The sequence below is a fragment of the Natator depressus genome, chromosome 20 (genome assembly GCF_965152275.1).
Source record: "Natator depressus isolate rNatDep1 chromosome 20, rNatDep2.hap1, whole genome shotgun sequence".
Classification (NCBI taxonomy): Eukaryota; Metazoa; Chordata; order Testudines; family Cheloniidae; genus Natator; species Natator depressus.
In genome coordinates, this window is record NC_134253.1 from 2988419 (window position 1) to 2999033 (window position 10615).

At 67.7% G+C, this 10615-nt stretch overlaps 1 protein-coding gene across 1 annotated transcript; it reads left to right on the forward strand.

The window, feature by feature from the left end:
• The first annotated feature begins 3073 nt into the window (after window positions 1-3073).
• NAB2 (NGFI-A binding protein 2) lies at window positions 3074-9434 on the forward strand. The gene is made up of 7 exons (XM_074935003.1): window positions 3074-3141; window positions 4918-5723; window positions 6204-6337; window positions 7073-7124; window positions 7552-7684; window positions 7968-8168; window positions 8748-9434. Exons 2-7 carry the CDS (start codon window positions 4932-4934, stop codon window positions 8840-8842), a joined length of 1407 nt encoding a protein of 468 aa, XP_074791104.1. The 5' UTR covers window positions 3074-3141; window positions 4918-4931; the 3' UTR covers window positions 8843-9434.
• Window positions 9435-10615: the final 1181 nt, after the last annotated feature.

The window sequence follows — 10615 nt, forward strand, 5'->3', positions numbered from 1 at the left end:
GAATGGGGAGGCAGGGGATGTGGGGTGGGGAACAGGGGTGGGAGCATGGCTGGGGGAATGGGCAGGGGAGTGGCGGCAGGGGGTGTGGGAGAGGGGGAATGGGGGGGCAGGGGGCTGGCTGAGGGGGGCGGGGAGCAGGGGCTTCCCCTTTTACAGCAGCAGGGAGAAGAGAAAAAGGCCACAGGGCATCTGCTCATCAGCCCCTCAGTGCCCATCCCTGCTCCCCATGTTGCCCCCAGCTCAGCCCTGCCCCGCAGCCTCACACAAGCTCCCTGCAGCCCCCATCCCCCGCCTGCAACGATGGGCTGGGGCTCGCAGGCAACCCTATGATAACAACCCAGCTCCAGGTGGGCGACATGATGTGTTTGGGGAAGAAAAAAGCTTATATCCGAGAGGAGAGTGGGGAGCTGGGGACCCCAAGGGGTTAACCATGAACGAGGAGCCAGATCCTCAGCTGCTGTGAAGTGGTGCAGGTTCAACATCACCGACTCCAATGGAGCAGCCTGGGTCCATGCCAGCCGGGGTGACCACATTGACCCCGATGGAGCCACGGCCCATTCACACCAGCCGGGGATCTGGCCTCATTGACCCCGATGGAGCCACGGCCCATTCACGCCAGCCAGGGATCTGGTCCCATTGACCCCGATGGAGCCACGGCCCATTCATGCCAGCCGGGGTGACCACATTGACCCCGATGGAGCCACGGCCCATTCACGCCAGCCGGGGATCTGGCCTCATTGACCCCGATGGAGCCACGGCCCATTCACGCCAGCCAGGGATCCGGCCCCATTGACCCCGATGGAGCCACAGCCCATTCACGCCAGCTGGGGATCTGGCCTCATTGACCCCGATGGAGCCACAGCCCATTCACGCCAGCTGGGGGGCTTTGCACTGGTGCTGAGGGTTGGCATGAACAGCAAGGTCCTGGGGAATCGGGCCCCAAGCTGCCATTCTCAGGCAGCTGCTCCCCATTTTAAGTTCACAGTTCGATGTCTAGCCACAGCCGGCGGCACCAAAAACAGCTCAGCTCGAGTCTGCAGACAGGCACTGGCCGCTCAGCTCCAGGAGATGTTGACTCTGAAACCTAATGATGGTTGTTAAACATCTTCATTACTAGCTGGTGCCTAGATGCTACCAAGACTGGCCCCAGTAGTAATACCCAGAAATTGACCGATTTCACTGCTACGCTGGGGCTTCCCCCATTTCCTCACCACCACCCCGCAAATTAGCTCCAAGCCCCCCTGCTTCCCACCCCACCCCCACACTCGCGGCAGCCTGCACTGGACATTCAGCTGTTGTGTCCATCCTGGGCCTTGCTGCACGTGTGGTTCCCAGGCCCGGCATGGAGCACCGTAGTAACCCTGTCAATGCCGAGATGAGGAGGAGGCGGTGGCTCAGGGTTACTATAACAAGCAGGGATGCACGTGAACCGAAGCTTCCACACGGCACCAGTCCTGTCCCCCAGCCACCTTCCTCCCCCCTGCCCAGCACTCTGAAGCGGGGGCAGCCGGGAAGGGATGAAGGCCTCATGCCCCTCTGCTGCGCCAGCACCATAGAGAGGCCTTAAAATAGGCGCAAATGGTTGCTTGAGCCCCCCCGTACAGGGGCCTCTCCGACCTGCAGAGAGCTGGCAGAAGGGCTCTGGAGGGCAGGCAGAAGGCATGGCCAGACCACAGTGCATTGTGGGTATTCTCTGCATCCCAGGGGCGTGGGCAGAGCTTCATAAGGGAGAGCAGCCCAGAGGCTGCTCTAATTGACACCCGGGGACCCAGAAGGTGGGAGCCCACAGATGGTTTAAAATCCCCCCTTCCCCTGTGCAGGGATGGAGCCATCGGGGGTCTTAATTCTCTGCTCATGCCCAAACCACTGGGGGCAGGGGGACCCTTCCTGGGCCCTTTGCTAGGCCGCCACCTCCAACCTCCCCCTCTCAACCCCTCATCACATCTCTGGACATGCCCCCAGCTGTGGGGCTCACCCCGCCCACCCCCACAGGGCAGAGGGAAGGAGGGGGCAGAGACAACCCATGCTGTGACCTCTGCTAGCAAGATGAATCACTGCTCCCTCTGCCCTAGCAAAGGCCAGAGCCCACGCAGTGCCCGTGGGCGGCACCGAGTGCTGGGCTGGGTCCCTGCCTCCCCAGCTGTCCCCCAGCCAGGCCCAACCCAGGGCCTTCTGCACGAAAGGAGCTAGAGGAGTAGTGCCCTTGGCGGGCAGCGGCAGTATAAGGCTGTTATCCTCCTAGCCAGGGCAGCCAAAAGACGCATGGGGGGGGCGCTCTGGCAACGGCACCCCAGGCATTAGGGGGGTTCTCTTCACCAGGGGAGCAGTAAATGGGTTGGTGGGGTGCTGCGTCCCCACCGTGTACCAGGCTAGAATCACCTAGGGCCCAAGATGGGTCCCCCAGGGAACCAGCCCCCACTTCAGGTCCCTTGGCGGGGGCTCGTCAGACACTGCCCCAGGCCTCCCACCCAGCGACACTGAGGGGTATGGAGGCCGCTGTGACCCACACTCCCCAGATGGAGAAAACACGGGAGAAGCCACCCCAGCCTTGCTCTGGCTGGGCTCACCCAGCTGCCCCCCGGGGATGCTCCTTGTCCCCCTGGGCATGGTCCCCCAGCTCTCTGGGTCTGCCCCCCTGCTCTCCCCCGTGTCCTGCCTGCGCCCCCACTTTCCCCGGGGACCCCCCCCTTGCGCTTCCTCTGGACCCTGTAAGGATGCCCCCTGCGCCGCCCCTACCCAGCCTGCGCCCTCTTCCCCACCCCCGGGCCCCCCGCACCGTCCGCCTCCCCTTCCCCTGCGCCCCCCTCGGGCGCTCCGGCCCTGCCCGCTCCTGGGGCCGGCGGGGCGGAGGGAGGCGCCGCTGGAACCCGCCCCCGGAGCCTCCCACGCGCCGCGCAGCGCAGCCGGGCGCTGCTATTTCTCTGTAAATCCGGTGTGGGCGGCGCGCAGAGCGCAGCGGCGGAGGCAGCGAGCGGCCAGCGCCGAGCGGGGCAGCGGCGGCGCGATCCAGCCGGCCCGGGGCCGCGGGGACCCCCGGAGAGCCCCCGCCCCGGCCCCCGCCGCCGTGCATGCCCGGGCGGGGCGAGCCAGGCGCCGGGGAGTTGGCAGCGAGAGCGACGGGGCGCGGCTCCAGCCAGGCCAGTAAGCGAGGGGGCCTGGCACGGCGGGGAGAGCTGGGCTGGCATGATGGGGAGAGCTGGCACCGGGGCTGGCATGACAGGGAGCTGGGTAGGTGGGGGGCTGGTGCGGGGGGAGCTGGGGTGGGGGATTAATGCTGGGTCGGTGGCTGGCGTGGGGGGCTAGTGCTGAGGGGCTGCTGCAGCAGGGAGAGTTGGGGGGCAAGGGGCTGGCATGGGGCAGAAACCTGGGGGCAGGAGGCGCTTGGGCTGGCGCTGCGGGAGTGGGGAGTCCGGGCTGGGGGGGGCGGAGGCCAGAGAGTGGGGACAGGGTGTGGGGAGCTGGGTCTGGTACTGGGGAGGGAAGCCTGGGGCAGGAGGGACACAGGATGGCATGGGGGGGATGTCTGGTTTCCCTGACAATGGACCATGGAGGTCTCCCGGAATCCGGGAGGTCGTGGAAGCTGTTGCCCCACCCCCACCCCCATGGCCTGGTGCCATATTTGCCCCTCACTCTCCAGGTGCTGAGACGTCTCCTGGGGGGCTGGCTGCCCCGCTCCAAAGTCAGGCTGGGGGGGAGGAAATCTCAGGACGGTGCCCCCCACATTGCTGCTCGAAGCTTCCTGATGGGATGCTGGGGAATGTGGATTAGGGGGGGTCCCTGGAGTGGTTCCTTCCTTCCCCATTCAGGGATGGAGCTGGGGACCCCCCCCGCCTGCCCCGCATTGGCACATCCCTGCCATACAGCCCCAGCGCCGTAGCGGTTGGGGTGCTGGGGCAGCACCCTGTCTCTGTGGGGCATTGCCCCCCGGGGGGAAGAGGCTGGGTGCGGGGGATGTATCCCAGGCAACCCCCCCCCCCGTGGGTGGTGGGGTGACCCTTCCAGCCTTGTGCCCACCTGTCTGGGGCCCGATGCTGCCCCTGGGGGCCTTCTCTTGGCTGAAGGAGAGACCTCCCCCCCCCCCCCCGATTGCATTGTAGTGGGACTGGTGGGGGAGGGGAGATCCTGCTGTTCGGGATCTCCAAGAGCCAGTTGCCAACTGCTCTGGCTCCAGGGGCTGCAAAGGTGCCGGATTCGGAGGAGTCCAGCTGAGCTCCCAAGGCCTGTGTGCCGGGGGGAGGGGAGCGGTGCTGATCACTAGAGGAGCCCCCAAAACGCTGCACCGAGCATGCCCGTTGCCCTGAATCCATGGACATCTCCCCGGAGCCCACGGGAAACAAAGGCAGGATTCTCTGTAAGGGCACGGGGGTGCCACTTAGTGGGGTCTGGGTTACACTGGGAGAGTGTGAAGGTGGTGCTGGGTGTAGTGTGGGGGGCTGGTGGGGTGCAGTGAGGGGTTGCAGCCATGCAGTGCCGGGAGGTCAGGGTGCTGGGTGCAGTGCAGGGAGGCTGGGGGTGCAGTGTGTAGTGCAGTGGGGGGTGCAGCCATGCAGTGCCAGGAGGTCTGGGTGCAGTGCAGGGAGGCTGGGGGTGCAGTGTGTAGTGCAGTGGGGGGTGCAGCCATGCAGTGCCGGGAGGTCTGGGTGCAGTGCAGGGAGGCTGGGGGTGCAGTGTGTAGTGCAGTGGGGGGTGCAGCCATGCAGTGCCGGGAGGTCAGGGTGCTGGGTGCAGTGCAGGGAGGTCGGTACAGTGCCCCAGGCTCTTACCATACACCAGCTGGTGCCCTTCCCTCTCCCGAGGGCTGGGTCGGGGACCCCAACTCTCCCAGCTGTGGTGAGCTCGGGGTGGTGGCTGGGTCTCCATTCACCTCCCCCATGCCCTGCCCTGGCACTGACGCCTCCTCTTCCCCTCCCCCCACAGGCCTGCCCCACGCCATGGCCCTGCCCCGCACCCTGGGCGAGCTGCAGCTGTATCGGGTGTTGCAGCGGGCCAACCTGCTCTCCTACTACGAGACCTTCATCCAGCAGGGCGGGGACGACGTGCAGCAGCTGTGTGAGGCGGGCGAGGAGGAGTTCCTGGAGATCATGGCGCTGGTCGGCATGGCCACCAAGCCCCTGCACGTCCGGCGCCTCCAGAAGGCCTTGCGGGAGTGGGCCTCCAACCCCGGCCTCTTCAGCCAGCCCATGGCCTCCCTGCCCGTCAGCAGCATCCCCCTCTTCAAGATCTCCGAGACTGGCGGGCGCAAGTCGCTCAGCAACGGACACGCCAGCCCCGGCGAGGCCGCGGGCAAGGGGGGCAGCGGGCTGGCCACGCCGCCCGCCCGCAGCCCCTCGGAGCCGGGGGAGAAGCTCTCCCCCCTGCCCGCCCCCCAGTGGCCGGGGCGGAGCACCCCGGAGTCGGAGGGGGGCGGTGCGGAGGAGGACGGGGGGCCGCCCCCCTTCTCGCCGGGGGCAGGCGGGGAGCTGGCCCCGGAGCAGCTGGACCCGGAGCTGGCGCGGACGGTGGCGGAGAGCGTGGAGCGGCTTCTGCAGAGCTGCCCGCGGGGGGGCGAGCCCGAGCTGCGTGCCCTCCTGAAGCTCAACAAGAAGCTGGCCAAGGCGGTCGGGCACATCTTCCAGCTGGGCGACGGGGACCGGCGCAAGGAGGAGGAGATCCGGCGGCACAGCGCCATCTATGGGCGGGGCGAGGCCCGGCGCCGCGACGGCAAGCCGCTCACGCTGCATGAGGTGAGCCGCGGGGGTGGGGCAATGGCCGTGGGCAGCGCACCCCACTGGGGAGGGGGGCTTGGCAGCAATGGGGCCACAAGGGAGCCCTTGCCCAGACCCCCCCCCCCCCCCGAATGCAGCCACCTCTGGGGTGGGATGGCTCGGGAAGGGGAATCCTGTATCCGACTGCAACAGTCCGTGGATGGTGGTGAGAGCAGCGGGGGTTGGGAGCCAGGACACCTGGGTTCTATTCCTGGCTGAGCCAGGCTAGCGGTGAGAGCAGGAGGGGGCTGGGAGCCAGGATGCCTGGGTTCTATTCCTGGCCTCTTGCCGGCCCTCCCTCTATGTATCCATCCTTGGATCCTTTTATCTTGCCTTTGGCCCGTCTCTGCCCCGTTCCTGTCTCTCTGCCCCTCCCCATGGTGTCGAGGCTCCTGGGCCCCCCTCCTGGGGCCCGTGTCTCGGCTCCCACGCTAACGGCCTCCCTCTCGGGCCCCCCAGCTGACCATCAACGAGGCGGCGGCTCAGTTCTGCCTGCGTGACCACACGCTGCTGCTGCGCCGGGTGGAGCTGTTCTCCCTGTCGCGCCAGGTGGCCCGGGAAAGCACCTACCTGTCCTCGCTCAAGGGAGCCAGGTGAGCTGGGCCCCTCCCGTGGGGCCCCTGGGCCAGGCGGGGGGGAGCAGAGCGTGGGGTGGGGGCGGCAGGGAGGGTACTGGGGTGCAGAGGAGTGGGGTGGGGCCCGGGGGAGGGCAGTGGGGCGAGGAGCTGGGCACAGGGGACACCAGACTGCAGGGAGGCTGCTGCAGACTCCTGCCTCCCAGCCGTCCATCTGCCCCCAGTGCCCAGCAGAGCCGCCCTGCCCGCTCCCTCTTGGGGGGAGGGGGGGCATTGGAAGCCGCCTTCCTCAGCCTCCTCTTCCTCCCCTCCGCCCCCGCCCCCCCCGAGCCAGCCGCCCACCTGCCCTGCAGCCCGGCCCCCGAGTTCCTCTTTCGCTTTGGTCATTTTCCATCTGAGCCACCGCGTCCCGGGGAGAGCAACATCAGAGGCACCCCTGGGACGGGGGTGGGAGGTACCCAGGAGAGGCCACGGGTGCTGGGTTGCAACCCCCCCCCCTCGCCCTGGATGAGCCGGCTCTGGCCCCGGGGCTGGTCCCTCTCTCCCGCCCCCCAGGGAGCGATGGGGTGGCCGAGCCAGAGGAATCCCGGCATTGGAACAGCGCTGTGGCCTGTCGGCTCTGGTACCCCCCAGCCCTGGGCTGCGGGGTCTCTGCCTGCCCCTCGAGCTGGGGTCTGAGCCCTCCTGCCCCAGGGGGGCTCCCGGCAGCGCCGCCCCGCCCCTGACGCTGTTTGTCCTGCCGCTTCCGTGCAGGTCGCATCCGGACGAGAGCGGAGCCGCGCAGCCCAAGAAGCTGAAGCAGGAGGTGGGTGCTGGGCGGGTGGACGCCCATGCCTGTGTCCCAGGGGTGCCGCTGGGCTACGGGCGGCTGAGCGCCAGGCACGGGGGACAGCAGCTGGCTTTGGGGGCGCAGGAGCAGCGGGCGAGGGAGAGGAGCTGGCACTGGGGAGGTGGGTGTCACCCTTCTTCGCCAGGATCTGCCCCAGGCTCTGAGCTGCCTGCTGGGGGATTCCCAGCCCATGGTGCCATCCTGCCCCAGGCCCAGCCGGGGCCCCAAGCCGTCTCGGTGCATTGCCCTCAGGACAGCGTGGCCTGGGCCCCGTGCCCATGTGGGCTGGGGCCGGCTCCCCCCCATCCCGGCTCCCTGGGCCTGCAGACCCGGTGGCGCTGCGTGAGCTCGGACCCCCCCCGCCCCCAGCACGCGCCGCTCTAACCGCCCCCTCGCCCCGCAGGTGGGTGAGCAGAGCCGCCCCGAGCCCCTGCAGCTGCCAGGGGGCTCGGAGTCCTACGCCCCCCCGTACCGAGCCAGCCTGGAGGAGGACGCGGCCAGCCTGTCGGGAGAGAGCCTGGATGGGCATCTGCAGGGTGAGTGGGGAGCGTGGCTGGGGGGTGGGGGCTTTGTACTGATTAACCCCGTCAGCCCCGCAGAGACCTTTCCCAGGCAAGGGCACTCGCCCAGACCCAGGGCAGGACTCAGACAGCCCTTGCGTTATGGGGTGTGGGGGGCAGGGTGCCCATGCATCTATCCCCCCCATAGCTACTAGGGGGAGGCAGAAACTGCACCCCCTGGCACCTGACTGCTCCCCCACCATGGGGCCCCCTGACCCAGCCCCCCACTGACGTGTGTTCTCTCTCTCTCTCTCTGCAGCCGCGGGATCCTGCCCCCGCCTCACGCCGCCCCCCAGTGCCGCCCCCGACCTGCCCCTCAGCCTTCCCCCCCACGGGCTCTGGAGCCGCCACATCCTGCAGCAGACGCTGATGGACGAGGGGCTGCGCCTGGCCCGGCTAGTGTCCCATGAGCGGGTCGGGCACCTCAGCCCCTGCCTGCCGGGCAAGGCCCCAGGCCCAGGTGAGCGGCCCCCACCAGCCCCGCTCCCGGGAGGGGTGAAAGAGGGTCATGGGGTCTGCGCCCAGGAGGTTAGGGGTGGGATAGCGGGGGTGGGGAAGGCTCCTTGGGGTGGTGCAAGGCTGGGGGTGGGGAGAAGGGGGTCAGCCCCGCCCAGGGTTTATACCCACCCAGCTCAGGACTATGCGGCCCTAGAGGGACCAGGTGTGCTTGGGGCTCAGAGGTGGGGAGCCCAGGGCTGGGCTAGCAGGGGCTGCGGGTCAGGAGTGGGGGGCACCGGTGGAGCTGGGGGGCCCGGGCCCAGCTCTGTTGTTTGCTCTTTGTCTCACCCGTTACTGAATGGAAAAAAGAAACAATTGTGGAAATTCCAACCCCCCCCCGCCCGCCCAGACAGGAAAGGAAGGAAGCGGGGGCGGGGGGGCGGGCGGGGGCGGCTGACGTCCTGGGAACCCCAGTGGAACCTGTGGGGGTGGAGGGAGGGTGTTTCCTCCAGAGAAGGTTGCTCCGGGGGGGGTCGATCCTGGGGGCAGTTGCCCGAGGGGACGGGGCCCTCAGGCTGACCCTGGCCCTGTCTCCCTGCAGAGTTCGAGGATGGGCTGGCGGAGGGGGGCCCCCCGGCCCAGGCCGAGTCCCGCCGGAGCAGCGTCAAGGTGGAGCCGGAGACTAGCCGGCAGTGAGCTGCGGAAGCCCCCCTGGTTGGGGTGTGGGGCCTACAGCAGCTCCCCCCCTCCACTAACCAAGCAATAACCACAGGACTGGGGCGGGGGAGAACCGGTGGTCGGGCCCCCGCACCGTGATCTCTCCTGGAGCCGGAGCATCCCCTCCCCATCTGCCCCCCAGAGAGCCAGGCCTGGGGGCCCAATGCCCATGGGCACCGGGAGGCTGGACACAGCTGGCCACCACAGCAATATCTCTGTGCCCAGGGAGAAGGGAGGGTCTGTGCCCGCCCATGCCCGCAGGGAGGGCGCAGTGCGATTAATGTAACCAGCTGGTCACGTTCCGGCTGCCACCAGCCGGCCTGGAGCTCCAGCCCCCTGCAGCCGCCCCCTCCAAAGCCTACCCCAGCCCCCTGCACTCACAGCTGGCTGCTTTAGCCCTGGGATTTCCCCCTAGTCAGCCCCCCTTTCCCCCACCATGGGGGTGATGTGAACTTTAACTCTTCAGTTCCTGGATGTTTTAAGGGGGGGGTGACCTACACACACCCCCCCCCAAGAGGCAGGGAGAAGAAAGGAGCTGGGGGGGACTCCAGGAAGAGGGAAGAGCTGTTGCAGGCAAAGCACAAGACCAAGGGGGGATGAAGGGGCCCGGGGGTGATCCCGGGGGGCTAGGAGGAGGTTTCTGAGTTCCAAGGGTCTGGCCCAGCCTCCCCCAGGAGCAGTGGAGGGGAACCAACCTGCCGGGGCTGTGGGTGATGGGCCGGGGCTGCGGGCAGGGAGGCTAAGCCAGGCCTTACCTTCCAGTCCTAAGGGCACCCCGCCTCCCCCCCCAAAATTTCTCCTTCCACCACTGCCCCACCACTCTGCATCTCCCACCCCAAATTCACCGGCCCAGTGGTGTCTGAACAGAGGTGATCGTCCCAGTCTGCAAGACCCCCCCCCCCCCGCCATGCCTCCCCAATCTAACCCTGTCCCTGCTCCTGCCTCGCCCAGCCGACCACTCCCACGGGGCTGGGGAGGGGGGAACATGCTGTCTTTTGCACACCAGCACCAACCCCCCCCCCTGCATAACACACCCAGGCACCAGCTGTATCCTCAGCCCAGGGGCTCCGGTGCTGGCTGTTTGCACACAGCACAGGGTAGACAATTCCACCCCCCCAACCAGGAACCCTGCCCGAGCCCCAGCCCCCAGTATGGAGGGCATTGGGGGGGGGATTTAAAGGGACAATCAGGGTACCCCCCCCATATCACCATCACAGGGGTGGCAGAACAGATTAAAAAGCCACCTGGCTGGCACAATGGCCCAGCTATAGAGCAGGGGGCACCAGGGAATGATGGGGGGTCCCCTCAGAACCAGTGTCACTGCCCCCCGCATATTCCACAGGAGGCTGTTCCCCTCCCTGTGACTCGCTGGGGGGGGCAGGCTGCACTTTGGAGCCGCTGCTGGTGACGCACCCCTCCCCAGTTCCCAGCAGCGCTGGTTCGAGACCCGTTCACGCTCCCGTAGGCTGAGGGCTTAGAGCATTAGTGACTTTTCCTTTGCAACGTGTACAGTAGATTATTTATTTTGTTATTTTGGAATAAAACTTTATTTTATGGCTTAATCTCCTCCCCGCTCCCCAGCTGCGAGGTGGGGGGGTGGGTGGGCGGCAGAGCACAGGGTGCAGTGGGGGGGTGGGTGGCAGAGCACAGGGTGCAATAGAGGAGGGGCAGCAGCAAAGGTGGGGGGCAGGGCTGGGCTAGCAGGGGGCTGCGGGTCAGGAGTGAGGGGCACTGGCCGAGCTGGGGGGGCAG

Coding starts and splice junctions, on each gene's coding strand:
- NAB2 (XM_074935003.1), top strand. CDS start 4,932: ATGGCCCTGCCCCGCACCCTGGGCGAGCTGCAGCTGTATCGGGTGTTG. Junction 6,338..7,072: donor TCCTCGCTCAAGGGAGCCAG/GTGAGCTGGGCC, acceptor GCTTCCGTGCAG/GTCGCATCCGGACGAGAGCG. Junction 7,125..7,551: donor CCAAGAAGCTGAAGCAGGAG/GTGGGTGCTGGG, acceptor CTCGCCCCGCAG/GTGGGTGAGCAGAGCCGCCC.